Here is a 20,929-nt window from a genome sequence, read left to right on the forward strand (position 1 = left end):
CTTAAAAGAAAGAAATACGAGAAAAAAAACTTAATAAACAAATTAGAATTAAAAGAAAATAAACAATTTTCTCAAAAAAAACTAATTTTTAAATGATGATGTATTTGAACAAGAGAAAAATTTCTATATCCTTGGAGAAATTAATTGTGAATTGGAGAGAAGATACTTATCAAAAATTAAAAATTAAAAATTCCATTTATTGTCTGCAAAATATCGTATCATATACAAGAATTACTTATATGACACGGACATTCTTTTCTATAAAGGTGTGTTAGTATTGTCGCAAGTACATGACGACATGAAACATTGCCATTAGCAGAAGGAACCGAGCCAGCGTGAACGACACACACGTTTAGTGTCTCGTTTGATATACACGGAAATTGATTTGTCGTAATTCAGGTGAAAAATGAAAGAGAGATAGCAAAGTGTTTTTTTAAAAAATTTTCTCATTATAGTTGGAAAAAAAAATTACAAGTGCCAAGAACTCGTTTTTCTACTATAATCGAACAAGAAAGAAAGGCAAGACAGCCTCCAGGCTTGTTTTGCACAATCGTAAAGACTCGCGAGTGTATTCGAATCGGCTTGAAAAACAAAAAAACAAAAAAAAAAAAATGTGGTTCTTAATTTTCGCGCTTATGTGTTGTGAAGTGTCATCAGAAATACAACAACAAAATTCAAGTGATATTCATTTTTCTGATGTTGAAAATCAAAGGAGGATAGTACCTGACAATTCTAGTATTACTTCGGTAATTCGATTTAAACTTTCTCTAAAAATTATATACTCAATTATTGAAAAACAAAATTATCATATATAATTTATGATAAGAGTCAACAAAAAAAAAAAAGTTCGAGATAAACAGAATATCAATATTGATAAAAGAAAAATATCGATTTGATAGTAAAGTAAAATTTGTTTCTTTTTTAATTTGAAAGATAAATAAAATTTAAATTCACCTGTACAATTCAGTATTTTTTCATTATCTCTACATGGTTTGAAAAAATCTGACTCACGCTTAAGCGATGAAATTGGTTAAGTGTATCCTCAATTTTATTACAATGTAATAGGCATGCAGATTCACCTTAATGGAAAGATTAGCGCAATTTATTGAGGTATAAATGAGTAACCTAATATCCAGTACATTGCTCGATTTAACCAGTTTTACTAGATTTTAAGTTATGTGGTTCAATCTCATTAAATTTATAAAATTAACCAATTTTTCAATTAATTTATAAGGAGGTGAAGAACATTAAAAAATTGTTCAAATAAAATTTTAATTTGAAAAAAATATTTTCATCGTTTTGATTTTTCATGAATATTGAAAAGAGGCTTGGAAAATACAAAAAAGTTGTGTAATACTGCGACGCAGAATAATTAAGAGTGATTAAAATCATGGTTACAAAGTATTTCCGCACACGGATTCCTCTATATAGCAATTGAAAACCAATTTTTGTTTAAGTGTAATTTAACAATGAAGAAAATTATATTGTCACCAAATATTGAATTCAGTTTATCAGAAAGTTAAATTAATTTTTTATAATGTAAAGGTATTTTTTTCAAATAATGTTAATTTTTAATCCCCCAAAGTGTTAATTTGTCGAAACATTTACCAAGAATGTGAAAGATAATAATGTGATAAGTTGTAAACTACTTGAAAAAACTGTGACACATCAATTGAAATATTTCATTAATTTTATGACATAGATGAATTTTTTTTTTATATGATAAAAGTAAATTTTTATTTTTATTTGAACGTTAAAAAACTAAAAAAAAAACGTTATTTAGCATTTTCTAATGATCTTATTTGTTCGCGAAGGTCAAATTCAATAATGTCGAGGATACCTTCAATTTTTTACAAATGAAATTCATTTTTGAAATGAATGATAATTATTTCAATCAGAATAAAAAAAAGAGCATTTGAATGAATTATACGTGAAGCAACATTTTTATAAAATCTTTTCAACTTTCAATAATTAACACTTTTTTTTCATAGTTTTTTTTTTGTATATGTTCATATACACCTGAGAAAAAAAAATGTAATCTCAACAATGTAATTTTATCATCAAGATAATATGAATCACATTCAAACTGATTCGAGATGTTTTAATGATACATATTGTTTGCAATTGTAAATATTGTTGATCCAATTATTCGTAAAAAGATAAAAAAAAAATTAATTTAATTTTCCTCAGTGCAAATTTTTTTTTCAATTATTTATTTTCTATTTAATTAATTATAATTATTTGTGTATTTTTAAAATTTTATTTTCTCAATATTTAAACATATTTTAAAGTTAATTTTTTAATAGAATTTTGGAAATTAAAAATTTATAAAAAAAATGATTTTTAAAGCGTCTTAATATAGAAATTTTGTAACTGAATCCTTGAGAGAAACAAGTTTTTGATTTTAGATATAAAGAGTGAGAAAGAGAGTAAAAGAATGCGCTATGAAATATTTATCATAAACGTCCTTTTTTTCTAAAAGATAGAATAAAATTATTTTCTTTTTTTTCTAAATTGATGAGTGAATAAAGCAAATAAAGAATTCATTTCGATAATAGAATAAGTAACGACTCAATGAAAAGAACTAAGCTTTCAAGGATGATTCATCGGTGTCGGTACCGTTCTGAAACTTACAATTAGGGTACCATTAATAAAACATATCAACGCGCGAAAGTAAGAAGGTAATCACCACAGACCAAAACGACCTTGTTTTTGTGTACAAGGTTGTAAGAAAAATCTAGTGTTACACATCCGCTTGACATTTCCCTTTTATATATATATTTTAATAGAAAAATTTTCAACTCTAAATTGATTATCTAAAATTCAAAATGCATCAAAAATGTCCTTCAAAGTATTCATTAAACTTTCATATACGATTTAAAAATATTGACATACATTATAAAAATATTCATAACATAAAACTGATTTCTTTTTATAAAAAATAAAAAGAAAAAAGATATTTAAAAAATATTTACTGATAAGCAAATATTTTAGAATCAAAATTTTTATAATGCAAAAATACTGAATTAATAATAATTGGCACAAGGAAAAATGTTAATGTTACACAACTCAAATGAATTTTTTCCTGCATTCATTTTATAAACGAAAAAAAAAATGAATTCTGTTAATAAAGTGAAAAAAATTAGTATACCACTGACAAAGTGATAACATTATTGAATAAGACCCAATGTAAATTCGATAGCTTTTTAATGGATTGTTTTTCTCGGAATTTTCACAAGTCCACCTTTACAAGAACATTCAATGAATGTCAGGTGCAGAAAAATAAAATAGCACATAACTTATTGAAATTTGCATTATAATCGCAATAACCTTCATATGATAATTACATTAATTCTTGTCACGTGAAAGAAAATATTTTAAGAAATATTTATTAAAGAAATTGTCATTTTTTCGAGAATTTAAAAAAAATATAACCTTATCCCAATTTCATATGACGATTAAAAAAAAAGACCTCATATCCTTCTTCGACAAATAAAGGGAAATCCCAGGAAAAAAGTAATTTATGCTACTTGAGGACTTTTGCTTTTCGAGGAGAATGCCTATTTTGTATTCAGTATAGTGAGATGAGTAAAACAATTTCCAAGAGCCCTGTCACCAGTTGAATAGAAAAGATAAAATGCATTGTTTCAAAATCATTTTATAATCAATGATTTATTCTAGAAACATGTTAATAAAATGAAGATAATTAGAAAAATTAAAAATCTATCAACAATATGTGAATAATATTTATTTTCAATGAGAAATAAGAGAGTGGTGGAAATTTAAAAGGAAAATACTTCCTATTTTTATAATTATTAAAAAAAATTAGTGCCTTTTTTTGAAATAAAAATATTCTAAGAAAATCTCTGTGAAATGATGATCTCAAATATTACATTTATAAAGAATGAATACATTATGAATGGATGAAAAATTCTGAATCAAAGAAGTGACCTTTAAGGACGTAGGTAGAAAGGATTGCGATTAACAATTTCCGAGTGTTGACCTGTTGTTGTTGCTATTAATAATAATGGTTTCTTTACTCATGCAACTTAGTATGCTATTAAAATTCGATGACTCACATGATCACAATCTCCTTTTAGGAAATTAAAAGCGTTTAAAAGTAAAATAAAACACATCTTTAAATTTTCAATATTTCCTATACATTAATATTTGTATAGTGATAAATAAATTATTTTAAAGTCTATTTAATAATATAATTATAAAAAAATTGTAATGACATAAAAATGTCTTGTATTAAAAGAAAATTTATTGTTTTTTTTAATACTTTCGGCGAAGTATAAAAATTCGCCATTAATCATTATTTTCCTTATTTAAAAATAAACGAAGAATTCTGACGAATTGTATGGTTCTAAAAGTATATCACTTTTTTTACGTAAATAAATTGCGACTTACAATTAAATTTAATGAATTCCATAATTTTGCAAAGAAAAAAAAAGAATTTTGCAGTAAGAAAATAAATATAACACTATCTTTAAATGTATACGTCAATGTGATATGTCATTAAGTCAAAGATTTTTTACTCGACTCGACAACTACCTGAATCATGAACCGTAATTTTGTTTTTATCCTCACGTTTCATTAATTTGTTATTCAAAATTGATAGTTCTATAATTGTTATTAGAATTAATAAATCAATTTATTTTCATACTGTTTTTTTTCAAAAACTAAACTTAAATAACTCTTGGAGAGTATATAATTATTTTATATTAATATTAACGTAACTGATGACATCTTCACTTTTTTTTCAGATATCGTTACCGATTGCGAGGACAATGAATACTTTAGGAAAATTTAATTATTCCGATCTCATAGAAGATTTACCAGCTTCAGGAGAAATAAGTAAGTAATAGAGTTAAATATCTTATTTTTTGTTTTTAAAAAATAGATTTTCAACTTAAATTAATAAAATAGATATTCTCTTTCTAGATAAATAAACAAAAACTAAAATCAAATAATTTGAAAACAAAATAAAAAAATATATAAATCTTAACGGATCCAGCCGTTACAAAACTAATTTAAAAAAAATTATTCCATTTTAATAGATTCTTCAGACATTTCAACTGATTCTTCTATAGATTCTTCAATAGATTCTTCAATCGACTTTTTAACAGAATCTTTAGAATAATTTTTCTTTTTAATACGATCACCCTTATAGATAATCATATGAATTTGATGATTGAATACAAAATCATTTGATTCCTCGCAATCGGTATTATTTGTCTTACGAAACACAAGTTTATTTCCTACATATTCCGGAACATAGCGATGATGTTCCGATTCAGTTTTTGCTATTTCCTCACCGAAACTTTTTAAAAAATTATCTCTATCCTCACAAAAATTTCTATTACGTAGATAACCCCCAAAATTATTTACATTTGGTACTAAATGATTGCTTAACTCACTTATTTCATCAAAACTCAGTAATCCACTGTTTTGAAATTTGAACGATGACGATTTGGAATTATTCTCGACATTAATATTCGAGACTTTGGCTTTTGATTTTATAAGGGAATATGCAATTTGTAAATTGCAGGGTCTTCTCCAAACACTTGCTGATGTTGGTACTGAGTCATAAACATTTTTGCCTGGAAAATTTATTTTCTATTAAAAATATTTTCTTAATATTTCCATTTTAATAATTTTATTTTATGTACTTTATTTCAGAATTAATTTTAGAAAAATATTATTTTTCTCTTTGTAAAATTACCTTTACGTTTCTTCCACAAACGAAGTTCACCATTAGCTCGAAGAAATTGAATTCCCTCGACTTGAATTGCCTTTTTAAATCTATTGCTTAGTCCTTGTTCCTCCGTTGTATTTGCATTTTCTTCTACTTTTAATTGTTTAATTTTTTCAATACTATCTTCTATTTCTGAAGCAATTGTTGGTGCAATATCGAGTTTAAAAAGTTGATTAAGATCACCATAACTCAATTCATAAGAATTTCCTTCTTCTTCTTCTTTTACAATATTCCCTTCGCTATCAATTGAATGCATTGAATTATCAATATTTTCACTTGAGCTATTTGAACTTTTCGTTTCATTCGAATCTGTCGAATGATTGTGTTTCCTGAGAAAAAAGAAACAGTTTTTTTTTTTAAATATATTAATTAGTTTTCCTATAAGGTCAAGAACAAAATGGGAAAATAAAGACTAATTATTTTTATATTAATTACTTTTTCTCTATAAAAGTTGAGAATAATAAAGAAATAAAGAACTCATTAATTTTTATACAATAGAATGACTATAAAATCACAAACAAAATAGGATTAAAGAATAATTATTTTGCGAATTACCTATTCGATTTGCGTTTCTTGTAATCGATGGTATCAGTTGGTACAATATCATTAAAAATATGTCTTGAATTTACTTTATGATATTTCAAAAAACTATTCACACTCCTTTTGCCCTTAATTGTTTTATCAAACCAAACGAGTATAACATTGTCGGCTAGATAATCTTCCAATCCAGTAGCAAGACCATCTGCAAGTGTGAAATAACTGTTGGCGAATGACACAATTTGAGAATTTGTACTTGTCATTCTATTTGGTTCACTTCTGTAACAAACAAAAAAAATGTTTATTAGTAAAATGTATTAAATTTTTTGTCTTGTGTTTTGTTTTTAGTTCGTGTTGGAAGGGACTCTCAATCGAGAGCAATAAGACCTGAATTTGCAAAATGTATGCCCGAGAGTACAGTTGTAAAAGTTGTCAAAAATCCTGAACCATCGACAATTTATTTTCCCGCATGTATAAGAGTAAAAAGATGCGGAGGCTGTTGCCAAAATAGTTTATTGGCTTGTGAACCGACAGCAAATAAAATAGTAGACTATGAAGTAAGTAATTTAAGCATTTCACAAAATTTAATTTTTAAATAATTAAAAATCAATTTAATAAAATTGAAAAAAAAATTGTACCCTTTTTTCCTCAGATAACAGCAACAACGATAAATTATTCGACAGAGAATCATAAACCTTTTAGGTTTAAAAATGCAATTATTGTACCAATAGAAGAGCATACAGCATGTAGATGTGTTTGTGCGATTAAAGAAAAAGTAAGTCCTTTTTTTATATTTGATAAAAATTATCAAACTATAAAATAAATTGCAACAAATTCTATATCATATTAAAATTTAAAAAAAAATGTTTTTTTCTCTACAGGATTGTAATAGTAATCAAATATACAAGCCGGAAGAATGCAGATGTCAGTGTAAAAACCTTGACGAGAAAGAAAATTGCAAAGCGGGTAACACCAAGAAAACATGGAACCCTGAGCTCTGTATCTGTCAATGTCAGGAAGTTGAACAATGTCCTACAAACTTCTACTTCGATCCAAACACTTGCAGGTGTGAATGAGAGTGAAAAAGGCTTTTATTAGAGAAAAAAAAAACTTCTCCTTTAGTGAAAGTAATTTCTTTCTTCTCAGATTCTTTTTTTTTAATACTTTTAATAAAGTTCAACTAATTACTTAATTTTAAATAAATTAATTTTCCATTTAATTGAATTTTAAATAATTCTAATTTTATCTTTTTTACTATTTATATTTATGCAAAATTATTCTTCTTTTACTATATACTATAAGTAGATTTGGTTCTTCTTCCTCTCTCACGCTTTGGTGTTGGTCTGAATTTTTTAAAAATTCATTTTTTTCAATACTAAACTTAATTTCAATTTCATTGTTTTTAAATATTATTTTACTAAGAAAATTTGAAAATTTATTTTTTCCAATTACTTTCAAATAATTGACTTAGATTTATTGATAAAAATGTAATTTTGCATAATCTACTATTTACATTTAAAAAAAAAAATTCTCTTTGATTTCAGCTGCAAGAAGATAGTTGTTGAAGCATGGTCCAACGACAATAGAAGACCAAATTTTAGCTTTAATACACCAAGACCTAGTCAATCGTTACCGGTTTTATATCCACCAGATATAGACGATTCGCGAAAACGTCGCTAAAAAAACGCTAAATACTAAAAACTAAGTTTTCCATTCGAGTATTTATACTACTAAGAAATTTTCGCCTCACCCGAATATAAAAAAAAGTATTAAAATTAAGAGATTAAAGTCTGTAAAATCGACTACTCATCACATATTATAGATTAATTTTTAATTTCTAATTTGACTATGTGAGGTATTTTTTAACTTTTGAATTTTGTAATATGCTTTTTGTATTTTAAAAATGCAACATATTTAAAAAAAAACGCGCAAAATGTATATTTATCAATTTTTAGTCAACAAAGTTGACGAAAAATTTGACATCATTATTCATTATTCTATTATATGAATCATTTTTAAATAAATATTTGTTATCTGTTATTATGTTCACAAACTACAATGACGTATTACAAATTCTATAATAGTAATGAATGAAACTCTTGTGATAGTTATTACCTGTTGTGAATTTAAAATAACATCTAGAAATATTTCATATTTTAATATTGTATAAAGTTACAATGTAATTGACTCAACTATTAGTTTAAGAATGAAAATCTATGTTAATTTTTCATATTTATATAATATATATATATATATATATATATAATTTTAATTAAATTATGAAAGAGAGAATATAGGGATATTATTTCTCAAGTGTTTGAGCAAAAATATTAAAAATTTATTAATTTTTCAAATTTGAAAATAAAAAAAAAATATAAAGGCAAAATAATTTCTATCAAATCATGTTTAATATTTTAGAAATTTTTTTAAAAGAACAACTAATAAAATATTTTTAATATTTAATTTTTAGTCATCGGAAAACTTTTGAGAAATAATGTCCAGTATGAAAAAAACGTTAAAGCTTTAAGCGACATTGAAATTGTATTTTACTTTCTTAACTATATATATAATGCAATCTTCGCAAATAATTATTGTTAAAAAATTAAATTTAAAAATCAAACTCCATGAGTTTCCTATTTTTATAATTGTAAATCGATTATCAAAATCAAAAATTGTTATATGTAATGTTTATATAGATGTATATATAATTATTATAAATAATAAGTGACATATTTTTAACAGACTAATTATTTTAATAAGTAGATTATCGTTAAATATTTACCTTTATCAATATTGAATTTTCTTTAATGATATATTCTTTTGGAAACACCAGCCTCGATTTTTGAAATCCAATGTCGATTTTTCTCCTGAATTCTTGTAAAATATCCCAAATAATTTTTATTCTTAACGAAAATATTACTTCTTTTTTTATCTATTTTGTTTTCGATTCGAAATCTGAAAGAGGAGAACAATAATTATAATTTTTTTCTGCTACACGTGTTCAATTTACAAAGACACGTGGAAAACGTGCAGCTGCAAAGATACAACTAACCTCAACCATTGTCATCTAATTATCTTTTTTTCAACAAATTATTTAAGAAAATTATAATAAAATTTGTTTGCAATAAATAAATAATTGGAAAATTTATGTTAATGTAAATAAATTTACGTTGAGTAACATATATTTGTGTATCCCTTACCTTCAAAATTGAAAAATAATAAAGCAATATCTTGTGACATAAAAATTCACCATTTTCTTTTCCACTATATACAAATTACTAGACGAATTTATAATTAGACGATATTAGATACGTTTAAACCTCATTGATCTCATTTGACCTTCAGTCTTTAATTTGAAATCATAACAACAATAATTAAAAGCGCGGGAAAGACTAGGGAACAATACAGAATAAGCGGGAAAACAGTAAACTGCGGTAGTCAAATCAAATACAATTTTTAAATTTATTAAATATTTTAGTTACTCAGTTAATATAATATTTAACAATTAAAGAGGATATATTTTTTAATAATTAAAAATTGTATTTGTATTCTGTTGTTTTTATTTTTTATATCCCGGTATACCGAAAACTTGTGAGCGTATCTATATTTTGAATAAATGCGATTTTTTGGCGGAGAATTTAAAATTAGATTTATAATATTTCTGAAAAATACAATGGTAAGAAGTATAAATGATGAATAAATTATAATTATAATAAATTCAAAATTAATTTTTACTTCATACCATTGTATTTTTCAAAAATATTTCAAATCTAATTTTTAAATCGAAAATTGTACTTACTCGAAATATTAATAACACTCACAGTTAAGAAAATAAAACAGCTGCGATTTAAACGATCGCAATGCTGAATAATAAAATTTACAACAAAAAAAGGACCCGAAAAATTTGCAGTAGCAAATAGAAAATTCAATTTTAAATTCTAAATATTCTCTAAATTCTCAAATAATTAACATTTTGTTTAATTTAAATATTAATTTATACTAATAGTGTCAAAAATAAATCAAATTAATTAAAATATTAAATAATTTGAGAAGAGAAAGTAGGACATTATTTGAAATTATATAATAATAATAAAATTTTCATATATGATAAATATAGATTAATAGATAAATATATAAATTAATAGATGAATATATATATATATATATATTGATAGATTAATAATGATTAATTAATAGATTAAGAATATAATAAATTAAACATTCCTGAAAAAAGAAATGATTATTACAATTAAAAAGAAATATTATTGCTCACCACGTTGATTCATCTGAAAATAATGATCAATTAAACAAAACATTCACAAAACACTTAAAAAAACATATACAAAACACTTAGAAAACATTTACACAACATTAAATTATAAAAGACAACATAGTGACAAAAAAATTAAAGATTGAAATAAAGTAAATTTTCACTGGTACTCCAGTTACTTATTTTTTTACTTACATTTTTTTTACCCGATTTCCCTACCTATAGCTATATTTAAAACGAAAAAAAATTTGCCTACTATTCCCGAATTTCCTGCCTACAGCTATATTTAAAACGAAAAAATGTTTTTTAATACTTTTCCCGAATTCCTTACCTACAGATATATTCGAAACGAAAATAATACCGCCCAGGTGCAAAATGACCTACACTAGGGTTAACGTCCCGGGACGCAACCGTCACCTGAGCGATTTCTTCTGAAAAAAAACATTTAATTAGTCAATCATTAAAAAATTATCAAAAACTTTTAATTTTTAATTCCACATGCATTAACTTTGAACTTTTGAAAATAAAATTTACTTTGCAAAATTAAAAAATTGTTAATAAAATTAATTTATTAAATTATTTAAAGTTAATAAAATTTTTTAAATTTAGTTTAAATTACTTTTGTATAGAAAGAAAATTACTTTGACTCAATAAGAAAAATTAAGAAACTTTAAAAATATTGAACACACAGTAAATAAATAACATACATATTAAATAAACAATGAAAAGAAACATTGACAATAATATTAATTTACTTAGTATTAAGATAGCAATCAACAAAACATGTAATATTTTAGAATGTAGGGGAGTGTTAGAAATTTTGAGGGGACAAATTTCCGAAAATATCATATGCTTCTTTTAGATTACACCTAAAAATTACCAGAAAATAATAATTTTGTCAATGCTGTCACTATGTTGTCATATTTCCTTCCCTGTTTATTTTTTAATTTTAATATTTCATTTCAATCAATATGATATATTATCTATTTTTTTAAAAGTCAAAGAAATTCAAAAATTTATAAACAAAAAATGTCTAAAAAAATTAATGTTCAATTTATGAATCTATTTTAATTAAATTGATAAAAAAAAATAACTGTTTTAAACAGGGAAGGAGTTAAATAAAAATCGACTCACCGATCGGCGAATCCCACGTCGGGGCAAAAGTTACATCGCCACTTCTCGAGCGCTTCAGGCCTCCTCCCGAGGATCCCTCTTTCTTGCGCGCACTTCTGCGCGAGGCCGGGAGCGTTAAAAAAAATCTTATAAAAAAAAAGAAAAAAGAAAACAAAAAATTTTATAAAAAAAAGTATGCAGGGACCACTTTTCTTCTTCCACATCCTTCCTGTCCTTCAGATTGTTTATTGGGCATGGACTGAAAAACACTGAAACAATAAAAATTAATTAAAACTTAAATAATTTACAACTATATTTTAAAATTCTAATAAATATTGACAATATTCTAAATATTTAGATTATTGTAATAATGTTTAAAATTAACAAAGGCAACTTACCTATTGCGAATATTTTCGTCGTGTTAAACATTATGATGACACCATACTCTCTCTATCTCTCTAAATAAAAGAAAGTTTCTTCCCTGGAATAGACTGAAAATAAAAAAAAAATACATGTCATATGTAAAATAAAGGATTCCTAATTTGATTGTATAGTTAATTATTACAATTGATCCCAAAATTATTTATTTAAAATAATAAATAAAATCATTAATTAATTTTGTTTCTTTTTATCACAATTAATATTTCTAAAAAGATTTTAAAGTATTGAAAACTATTTTTCACTAGTAATGCATATTATTTAAAAAAGGATATTTTCAATAATATCTATTTATTATCATTATTTCTAATTTTTTAAATTTTACTTCGCTCAAAATTAACCAATGAAAAAGAATACTTACAATTTGCGATTTTTCGCGACGTTTTAAAGGTACGATGACTGCTAAATCTTCCTGCTACTGGACCAACTGCCTGAAAAAAATAATTCATTATATTATATATCTGTTAAATAAAATAAAACAAATACTGAATATTCTCAATTATTAGATTTTTCTAATGATTATTAATATTCTTTTAAATATGTCAATATTTATAAATGTTAACATTTGATATTGTACTAAATATCATTTACAAATACTAAAATAAATTTTAATTATACATATTTATATTTCTAAATATTTAAACAAATTAATTTTGTTAATAGCATTGATCATTATATCAAAATATACATAAATTAAGATAAAAAATTTAACAACTCACATTGAACTGCGACTCAGCAATGCCAGATCTCCTCCAGGAGCAGCTCCGCAACAAACACCCATCCTTCATGATTGGAAATCTATAAATTAAGAAAGAAAAACTATTTTATACAAAAATTTAAAATAAGATTTTAAAAAAAAATTAATTCTATTAATTCTATTAAAATTAATTCTATTATTTTTTAGGTTAACTTTATAAATATGAAACTTTCTTATTCTTAGTTTTTTTTTATAAATATTAAATAATTAGCAATATGAAATTATGAACTTTGTAATTAATTAATAGTTAGTAAAATAATAATTTTCTCTATCAAGGAAATTAAATCACTGCTCTAATAAATATGAAAACAAAAAGAAAAGACAAAAGAGACTCACTTATTCGTAGATTTAATAGAAGTTGTCATTGTCATCTCAGTTATGGATAAAAATGTCATCCAATTCTTCTCCAAGTCTGAATTCTGTAGATAAATAAAAAAACAAAAGTTTACATAAAAATATAGAAAACTTTTTTTGAAAAATATATATTGAATAATTTTACAAAATTTAAAATCAAGTTTCAATCATTACATTTATGTAAAAACAGAAAATTAAAATTAAATATTTATTATATTTACAAATATAAAATTCATAGAAATGTTAAAATTTTTAAATAAAAAAAAGTGCAAGATAAAGTTTTTAAAGTTAAAAATTCTGTAAAATATTATTTTTTAAACAAAAGAATATTCACCTGAGTTGAAAAGAATTGATAACGCCGAAAGGAGAAATATATCAATTTTCTGTGGTTGTCTTATTCCATCTTTTAGCTCTGTAAATAAATGAAAAAGTTAAATAAATGTACGATACAAATAATATTAATAAAATTTTGCTTTTAAATTTTCTCTCTAAAATACGATGGACAAACATCTCTAAAGATGACGATTTTACATGTGAAATACGTTTCGTAGTAATTTTTAGGTTAAATTCCAAAGCATTATCAAATTTTACAAAACACTCAAATTTCTGATAATTATCAACAAAAGTTAATCAAAATCTAAAATATTTTAATTAAATTGAACTTGATTATTTAAATATATTTGTAATTTATATTATTTTAAGATATTGTTACTCACAAAATAATCTGCAACCTCTGCAACTTTCAACCGCGCTTTCAACAATGTCCACTATAGTGAGCAGTGACACCAACCTAAACAGAAATAAAATACCAACCAAATTACATTTTTACCAACATAATTACAATTTTTTTTTAAATACTTTTATGAATTGTAATAACTTAACAGAATCTTGTTTATTATTTAGTTTTATTAATTAAATTTCTAATAATATAATTAGCGTAACAATTAAACAGATACTATAAGATTAAATTTGAATTGAACAAAATATGGATCTCCTACTTTCTTACGACGCCATTTGCAATGCGCAATAATGCCAACCCAAGATTACAAAAATTTAATTTTTTCACTTCTCCCACATGACATGATCACTTTATTTGAACACTATATTTAAAAAAAAAATTTATTTATTTATCCCTTATTTAAAAATTAAGTTTTCTTTTAAATTTATATTACAAAATATAAATATTTCTATAGATATTACATAATATTTATATAGATTATATAAATATATTACAATTATTTAAAAAATAAATATATTTGCAAAATAAATTAGAATGATAAAATAAATTATTTAGATAATATATTTATACTATTTTATCATAAATAGATGAATTAATTAAAATTAAAAAAATTAATAAATTAAATATTGTTAACAATAAATTATTTTTTTACAATAATTTTTAATTTTAATTACTATATATTTATTTGTAATAAAAAAAAAAGAATTTCAAAAAGTATCTGAAAGTACTTCTTTCAACGAAACTCTCGAAATCATCATTTTTAATTAGCAGGAGTTTATTACCCTTATTGTTATCTTTGACGAAGGTAGCGGCTTCGTCAAAGCAATCAACGACACGTAATGCAAGGGAGTCGGCGAATACAAAAGACAATAGCCAGTCATTCAAGTTTAAGTTGTCACAGTACCGCAAAAAAAATCAAAACTAATTTTCAGTTGCAAAATACCAAAAACAAAATTCAATTATAATTTGAAGTACAGTGGTAGTAAATGTCAAAAATAAACTAAATAAAATATTGTTTCCAATAATTTTAAAATATTAAAATAAATATCAATCAAGTTACAATATATTTCTAATTTTAATTATAATTTATATTAAAATATATTTAACTAGACTAATTATTTAATTTAATATATTATTATAATTTTTAATTTATTTAATTTGATTCTAGGTTGAATCAATTAAATACATTAAATAATATAATTCAATAAATAAAAAAAATCTAATAATCATATTTATAAAGAAGCATAATGGAATAATAAAAGATCAATAAAATTTTTTTTTGAAATTGATCTACTGATTTAAATATTATATATAAATCTTTTGATAGTCTTTGTGTAACTACATCAGGACATTTGGTTAGCGTAGAAATAAAATTTTATTTCACGTCATTTGGTAAACTAAAAATAACAGGTGTTTTATGTTGATAATATTATATTTTAAATACTAGAAAAATATAATCTGGAGGACTATAAATTTCTCAATAATAACAGGTGTAAAAGTATCCTTTGTCCATAGATGAACTACTTTCTCTATAAAGAGTATATTTTATAATAGACAAAAGCTATTATTATTGAAGTCATTAGTTATTATTAGCTATTATTAAATATAAAATGTTTTCACGCAAAAAAAAAAGTTATTTGATTCAAATGGTAATAGAAACAAAATTTCATTTAATTGATATGATTCAAGTAATAATTATTTATTGGAAATAAATATTTATTTCTGACTATACTTAAGTAATCGGTTATTTGAATTAAATAAATTTTTTCCCGTGTGGTTTAAAAGAAAATAAAAATAATTTAAAAAATAAATAATAAAATTTCTCAATAACGAGTTTCTTCAACTCCATTCTTAATGTAATCGGCATTTTAATGAATATAAATCATTGTTCTTGATTAATGAATTTAAAAAAAGAATCAAAATTGAACAAACAAATGAAAATAAACTTTATGGATCACATCGACAAAAAAAGAGATGAATAAATGTTTGATATTTGCGCTATATCAGCGAATCAATTTCAATGGAGCTTTGTGAATATACTTTTTCTAATCTTTTTCTCCCCTTTTGGTATCAACGAACTTTATAGCCCAACTTTGGAGGAGAAATAAGACGAATACTACCTAGGCGATGGACAGAATACGAATTCGGGGTCACTGTACTTAAAAAGAGTATCTCCTGGCCATCTGGATTCTCCTTAACTATATATACAAAAACAGTGCAAAAAAAGCTCAAATTCAAACAAAACAACCTTCTATAAAAATAAATATTCCCAAAAATAATTAAATCCTTACACTAATTCGAAAAAAAACCCTCTATTCTATTATTCTAATATAATCAATTTAAAAAATCACCTGTTCTTTAATTAATTCGATCTGTTTAAAAAAAAATCTTTTACAAATACTATTGTGTTTCTTCGAACAAAGAATTCTATAAACCTAAATCGAAAACTAATGATATTGTCGATCCCACGAAAGGAAACGGAAATTAAAATTGATGAAATAAATCTGTTTCCTATAACATATGAGAGCGTATAATCTGATAACCATATAAAGTTTTGACTATGTGTATGAGAATGAAAAAAGCTTGTGGTTTTATTTATATAAATGAAAACGAAGTAAAAAAAAAAGTTATGCATCACGAATCAAACTGAAATTGGGCAAAAGTAAAAAAAAAATTAAAAAAAAAAGTGCACCATCATTGTGTTATATAGGGAGGGTTGAATTTAAGTCCTGCAGGTGCTCGAATCTTGTCGAATGTATATATAACCTATATATAGTATATAGTCGTCGAAGGGTGCTTCGTTAAGGAGGTGTCGAGCACAAAAAGCACTGCTCGCATCCATTTATGGGGGTCTCGATCCAACTCGCGATTCAAGCACTTTATTGCATCTACATATACATTCAAAAAGAGGGCCTATTCATTGCGTATATGTATATAAACATAAAATCGAGCAACTTTCCTCGTATGTGCATCGTACACAAGACACAAGTAAATCCATTCAGAACGAAAATCATCTTCTTTTTTTGTGCGACAAAAAAAGAAGAAATGTTTATAAGTTGTCGAAGAAATTCACGCTGATAATTCTTAAATCACGTACGTGGAGATCTCATTCCAAAACATAAAATAACAATTTATTGAACTTCAAGAAACACGTTCGTCTTCTGCAAATTAACAAATATAAATTATTAACCAAATATTCTCGAATAAAAGTAAACAAAATTCTTAAATATAAATTCCATTATTCCTTTTTCTTGAAACTTGCAAACAAGAAATAAAAAAAACGAAAATAAGAAAACAAGAAAAGAAAAACCAAACAATGAATAGACAGAAACCAAAAACGATTTTAAAAATAGTCAAAATCTGTTAACTAATTCAAAAAACACATGAATAACCAAAATTTATTTCCTTGAAAGGAAATAAAAAATTACAATAACAAAAAAATTGAAAATTTGATAATCCGGAAATTTTGTAAAAAAGATAAAAAAGAAATCTCTACTAACGGAAATATTTATAATCCTAAAGTGATATTCATATACATAAATATAGAATTCAGAAAAAAAACCATTTGTGTTGCATGTTTGGATTTTGTCACAGTATGAGGCAAAGCCGTTGACTCTCAATATCTTTTGACTCAAACTTCAATTTTCCATCTAAAGTCCTGAATTTTACGACGTACTTAATGTCACACATATACTAAGTATTTTCTTTCACTTGAAAAGCAACCAAATGCAAAGAATTCATTGTTCTAAACAATATATGTTATATTAACGTAAATATACGATAATTTTAGAACACACCCCGTGGGAAAATATATCGATAATCACTTGAAATCTTTTGAAAAAAAATATAGTAGAATAATAATTTTTGACATTTATAGGTAATGCATATACTCCAATTTTAACATCATTGGACAGTTATTGGATCATTTTCCCTCTTTTATAATATAAGCCAAAAAGTAACCGTTTTCAAATACAATATACACTTTATTTAAACAGAAATCAATTCCAAGTATAGAAAAATTTATTTCTTTTCTCCATTCATTCTTTATATATTTATTTTATTATCTATTGAATTGTTAATTATTGCAGTTACAAAATTTTAAACTAAGTAAAAAGTGTGACAAAAAATTTAAAAATAAAAATTGCAAACAAAAAATACAAATTCTAATAAAAATATAAATTATATTAATAAAAACATATTTTAAAATATTTACAAAAAAATTCTAATTTCAAAATAATAATAAAAATTGAATTTAAAAAAAATCAAGTCGAAGATGTATTAATTGAAACGTTTGATTAATGACTGCTAAAAATATATTTCCAAGCATCTTAGCTACGGCTTTTACTTCTCTCTGTGAAACTACACAGTGTCCCTATTTTTCCAATTTGAATCTTCCCATGACTCTGGAATGTATATTTTACTTCCCCCAACTTCGCTCTAAAAACCTGTTTTCTCTTAATATGAGAAGTTTTTCTTCACCCCGACACATGTGTTTTTCTGAAGTTCGTGGGGCGAATTTTATTCAATTTTTTAAAGCACTTCTTTATAACCCACGACTACCTGCTCTATTGTATATAAAAAAAAGGACTTCAGATTTTTCTAATCCTCGAATATTTTTGATATTTTTATATTTTCATATATATTTTAATTTTTCTATTTTTGCTTGTCTACATATTTTTAAAAAAAAATTAAAAAAATTTTTTTGCCACAACTTCTATTAAAGGAGAAAAATTTTAGAAATTAAATTTAAAAAATTCTCGACGCAAGAAAAGCTACAATTTATATCTTACATATGTATGAATATGATGTCCATCGTAGTTTTTCTACATATAACATACTATAATATAGTTTAAGTTCTAAGAAAACTACGTGACTATACAACTAATCTCTTTTTACATTCAAAAGTCTTGTCCTTTAAACTCGTAAAACGCTCTTGTCCACAACACTCTCAACATATATTATATAGGAAAGAAAGAAAGAAAGAAAAAAAAATCTCTATACTTCCAATGACCTGTTCATCTCTACAACTCGTTTCTATATATTGAAACTGACACTGACCCTTTTATACTTATAACCGTCTGGTCCAACAATAATTTCTCCTTTTACTTCAAGACGGAGACCAAATGTTTTATAAATAACCCCGGTAAAATAACAAACTCAAAATTTTTACAGATTTTGTAAAAATAACATTTTTAAAAATTCTCTTTTCTTACAACAGAGGGAGAAAGAAAATAAATGGAACGCGCTATTAACAATTTTTCAAAATTCGAAAATAAAATCAGATTCACTTATTTTAATTACAAATTTTAAAAAAAGTGTTTAATATTCCTCATTATTTAAATAGAAAAAAAAACTAAACTTCTTTTTCTAAAAATATTTAAAATTAGAAATGTTTGAAATAATAATTGAAAATTCTCGTTTTAATGTTCCTATTTTCGTGAAAATAATTTTTACTCTTTATGTAAAAGAAACGAGAATTGATAAGCTTCTATTTAAAGTTAATAAAGAGACCGTTATTCTTAATATCTTTTGACTATCAATAAATCAAAAACTAAGAATTCAGTTCAAATGAATGGCGAATTTACATTTCATATGAGAGTACATCTTGAGAGTTAGCGCTATTTATGAAATCTATTGTCATCCAATTTCTTTGTCAAATATATATATATATATATATATATATATATATCGTGCAAAAGAAATTCCCCCTCTAACTTATTTTAAAAGACAAGCTACAATGCAGCTTATGTCAAATGACATGTGGCAGCTTCTCAAGATCTCGATCTCTTTCTCTCTCTCTATCTCCTTTTTTCTCTCTTTGTCTATCTCTCCCTCACCCTTATCTCTTTTTTTCGACCTCAATCTTCATTTTAGTCCTGCGTCATTTGCATTACGTCTTTCTTTCACACGCGCACTAATCTCTTTTACCAAAAAAAAAAATGTGCAACCTATACTCTTCTGATGTTCGCGTGCTGCAATTTGTCGAAATAACAAGCACACACAATTTGAGAAAAATAAATATATAGTATACCTAAACAAAACAATATTTATGTATTTTGTTTGCGCGTCCCTTTCTTCACAGCTTTTGTATCTTTTCAATAATTCTCAAGAAGCTGATTTTGTACAATTCCTAATAACACCTAACGATTTTCAATTTAAGAGTTTAAAAAAAAGCGAGCCAAGAAACCGAAACCCAAAATTGCTAAAATTATTTGCAGGAGAAAAAATTATGTCATTAAGCGTCTACTAGAAATAACAAATAATTTGTTTCAATTTCACACTCCCTTAAATTCCTAAAGGTATGTTTTGTTTGAGTAAATTGAGATTTGAGAAGAAAAAAAAAAAACGAATTGAGTTACCTCAAGTTAGAACCGAGGTTAGAACTAATCACTGATTTTTGAATTAAAATAGAAAACAAATTTTGTTTAGTCCAAATTGTGAAAAACATTGAAAACGATATTGAGAAAACTTGAATTTATTTAACAAAAATGAATAAATTTATAATTTTAATTATTAATTTTGAAATTATTTAATGTTTGAATAGTTTTAATTAATAATAATTAAAGAAAAATCGAATCAATGATAAATAAAAATAATTAAATAAAAAATTTAATCAAAAAAATTAACGAATTTATTCTTTTTTTGTTAAATTTGCAAACTTTATTTCCATATAATTGTCTTGTCAAACAAGTAAAAAACCTTTGGCAACACAAATTTCTTTTATTGTATGTATATACAACTCTCCTTTTGAAATACTTGACATTGGATCTGATTTACGACTTTGTATTGTTCACTGTTATCAATGCTTTTCTCGTTACTTTTTAAATACAAGACTATACAATTCTCATTTTCTTTCTTTTCATCTTTTTTTTTTCTTTCTTTAGGCACGCACGTTTCACTTGCTTTCCATTATTTTTTTTTTATTGTCAAAAATCGTTTTCTACATGACTTTCTTTTGAG

The 20,929-nt window shown here is 24.3% G+C and overlaps 2 protein-coding genes across 4 annotated transcripts; one reads left to right on the forward strand and one right to left on the reverse strand.

Moving 5' to 3' along the window:
- Positions 1 to 291: 291 nt before the first annotated feature.
- Positions 292 to 9,041, forward strand: LOC127284795 (vascular endothelial growth factor A). 3 transcript variants are annotated; one of them, XR_007843526.1, is made up of 6 exons: positions 292 to 746; positions 4,770 to 4,860; positions 6,647 to 6,855; positions 6,951 to 7,073; positions 7,180 to 7,425; positions 7,843 to 7,984. XR_007843526.1 is itself a non-coding variant. In XM_051310466.1 (6 exons), the coding sequence occupies exons 1-6, from the start codon at positions 612 to 614 to the stop codon at positions 7,854 to 7,856; spliced, it is 702 nt and encodes a 233-aa protein (XP_051166423.1). In that variant the 5' UTR covers positions 292 to 611; the 3' UTR covers positions 7,857 to 9,041. The 3 variants fall into 3 exon arrangements, 2 of the variants coding, with proteins under 2 accessions (XP_051166423.1, XP_051166422.1); XM_051310466.1 differs by having other exon boundaries at positions 7,180 to 7,309; positions 7,843 to 9,041; XM_051310465.1 differs by having other exon boundaries at positions 294 to 746; positions 7,180 to 7,364; positions 7,843 to 9,041.
- On the reverse strand, positions 4,248 to 9,662 carry LOC127284793 (uncharacterized). Its single transcript, XM_051310464.1, has 5 exons — positions 9,499 to 9,662; positions 9,081 to 9,253; positions 6,317 to 6,577; positions 5,729 to 6,090; positions 4,248 to 5,606 (listed from the first exon to the last, which is right to left on the reverse strand). The coding sequence occupies exons 3-5, from the start codon at positions 6,559 to 6,561 to the stop codon at positions 5,047 to 5,049; spliced, it is 1,167 nt and encodes a 388-aa protein (XP_051166421.1). The 5' UTR covers positions 6,562 to 6,577; positions 9,081 to 9,253; positions 9,499 to 9,662; the 3' UTR covers positions 4,248 to 5,046.
- Between the last annotated feature and the right edge of the window lie 11,267 nt (positions 9,663 to 20,929).

This window comes from Leptopilina boulardi, unplaced genomic scaffold (assembly GCF_019393585.1).
Source record: "Leptopilina boulardi isolate dan_hultmark-lab unplaced genomic scaffold, ZJU_Lbou_2.1 LbouV2_325, whole genome shotgun sequence".
Taxonomy (NCBI): domain Eukaryota; kingdom Metazoa; phylum Arthropoda; class Insecta; order Hymenoptera; family Figitidae; genus Leptopilina; species Leptopilina boulardi.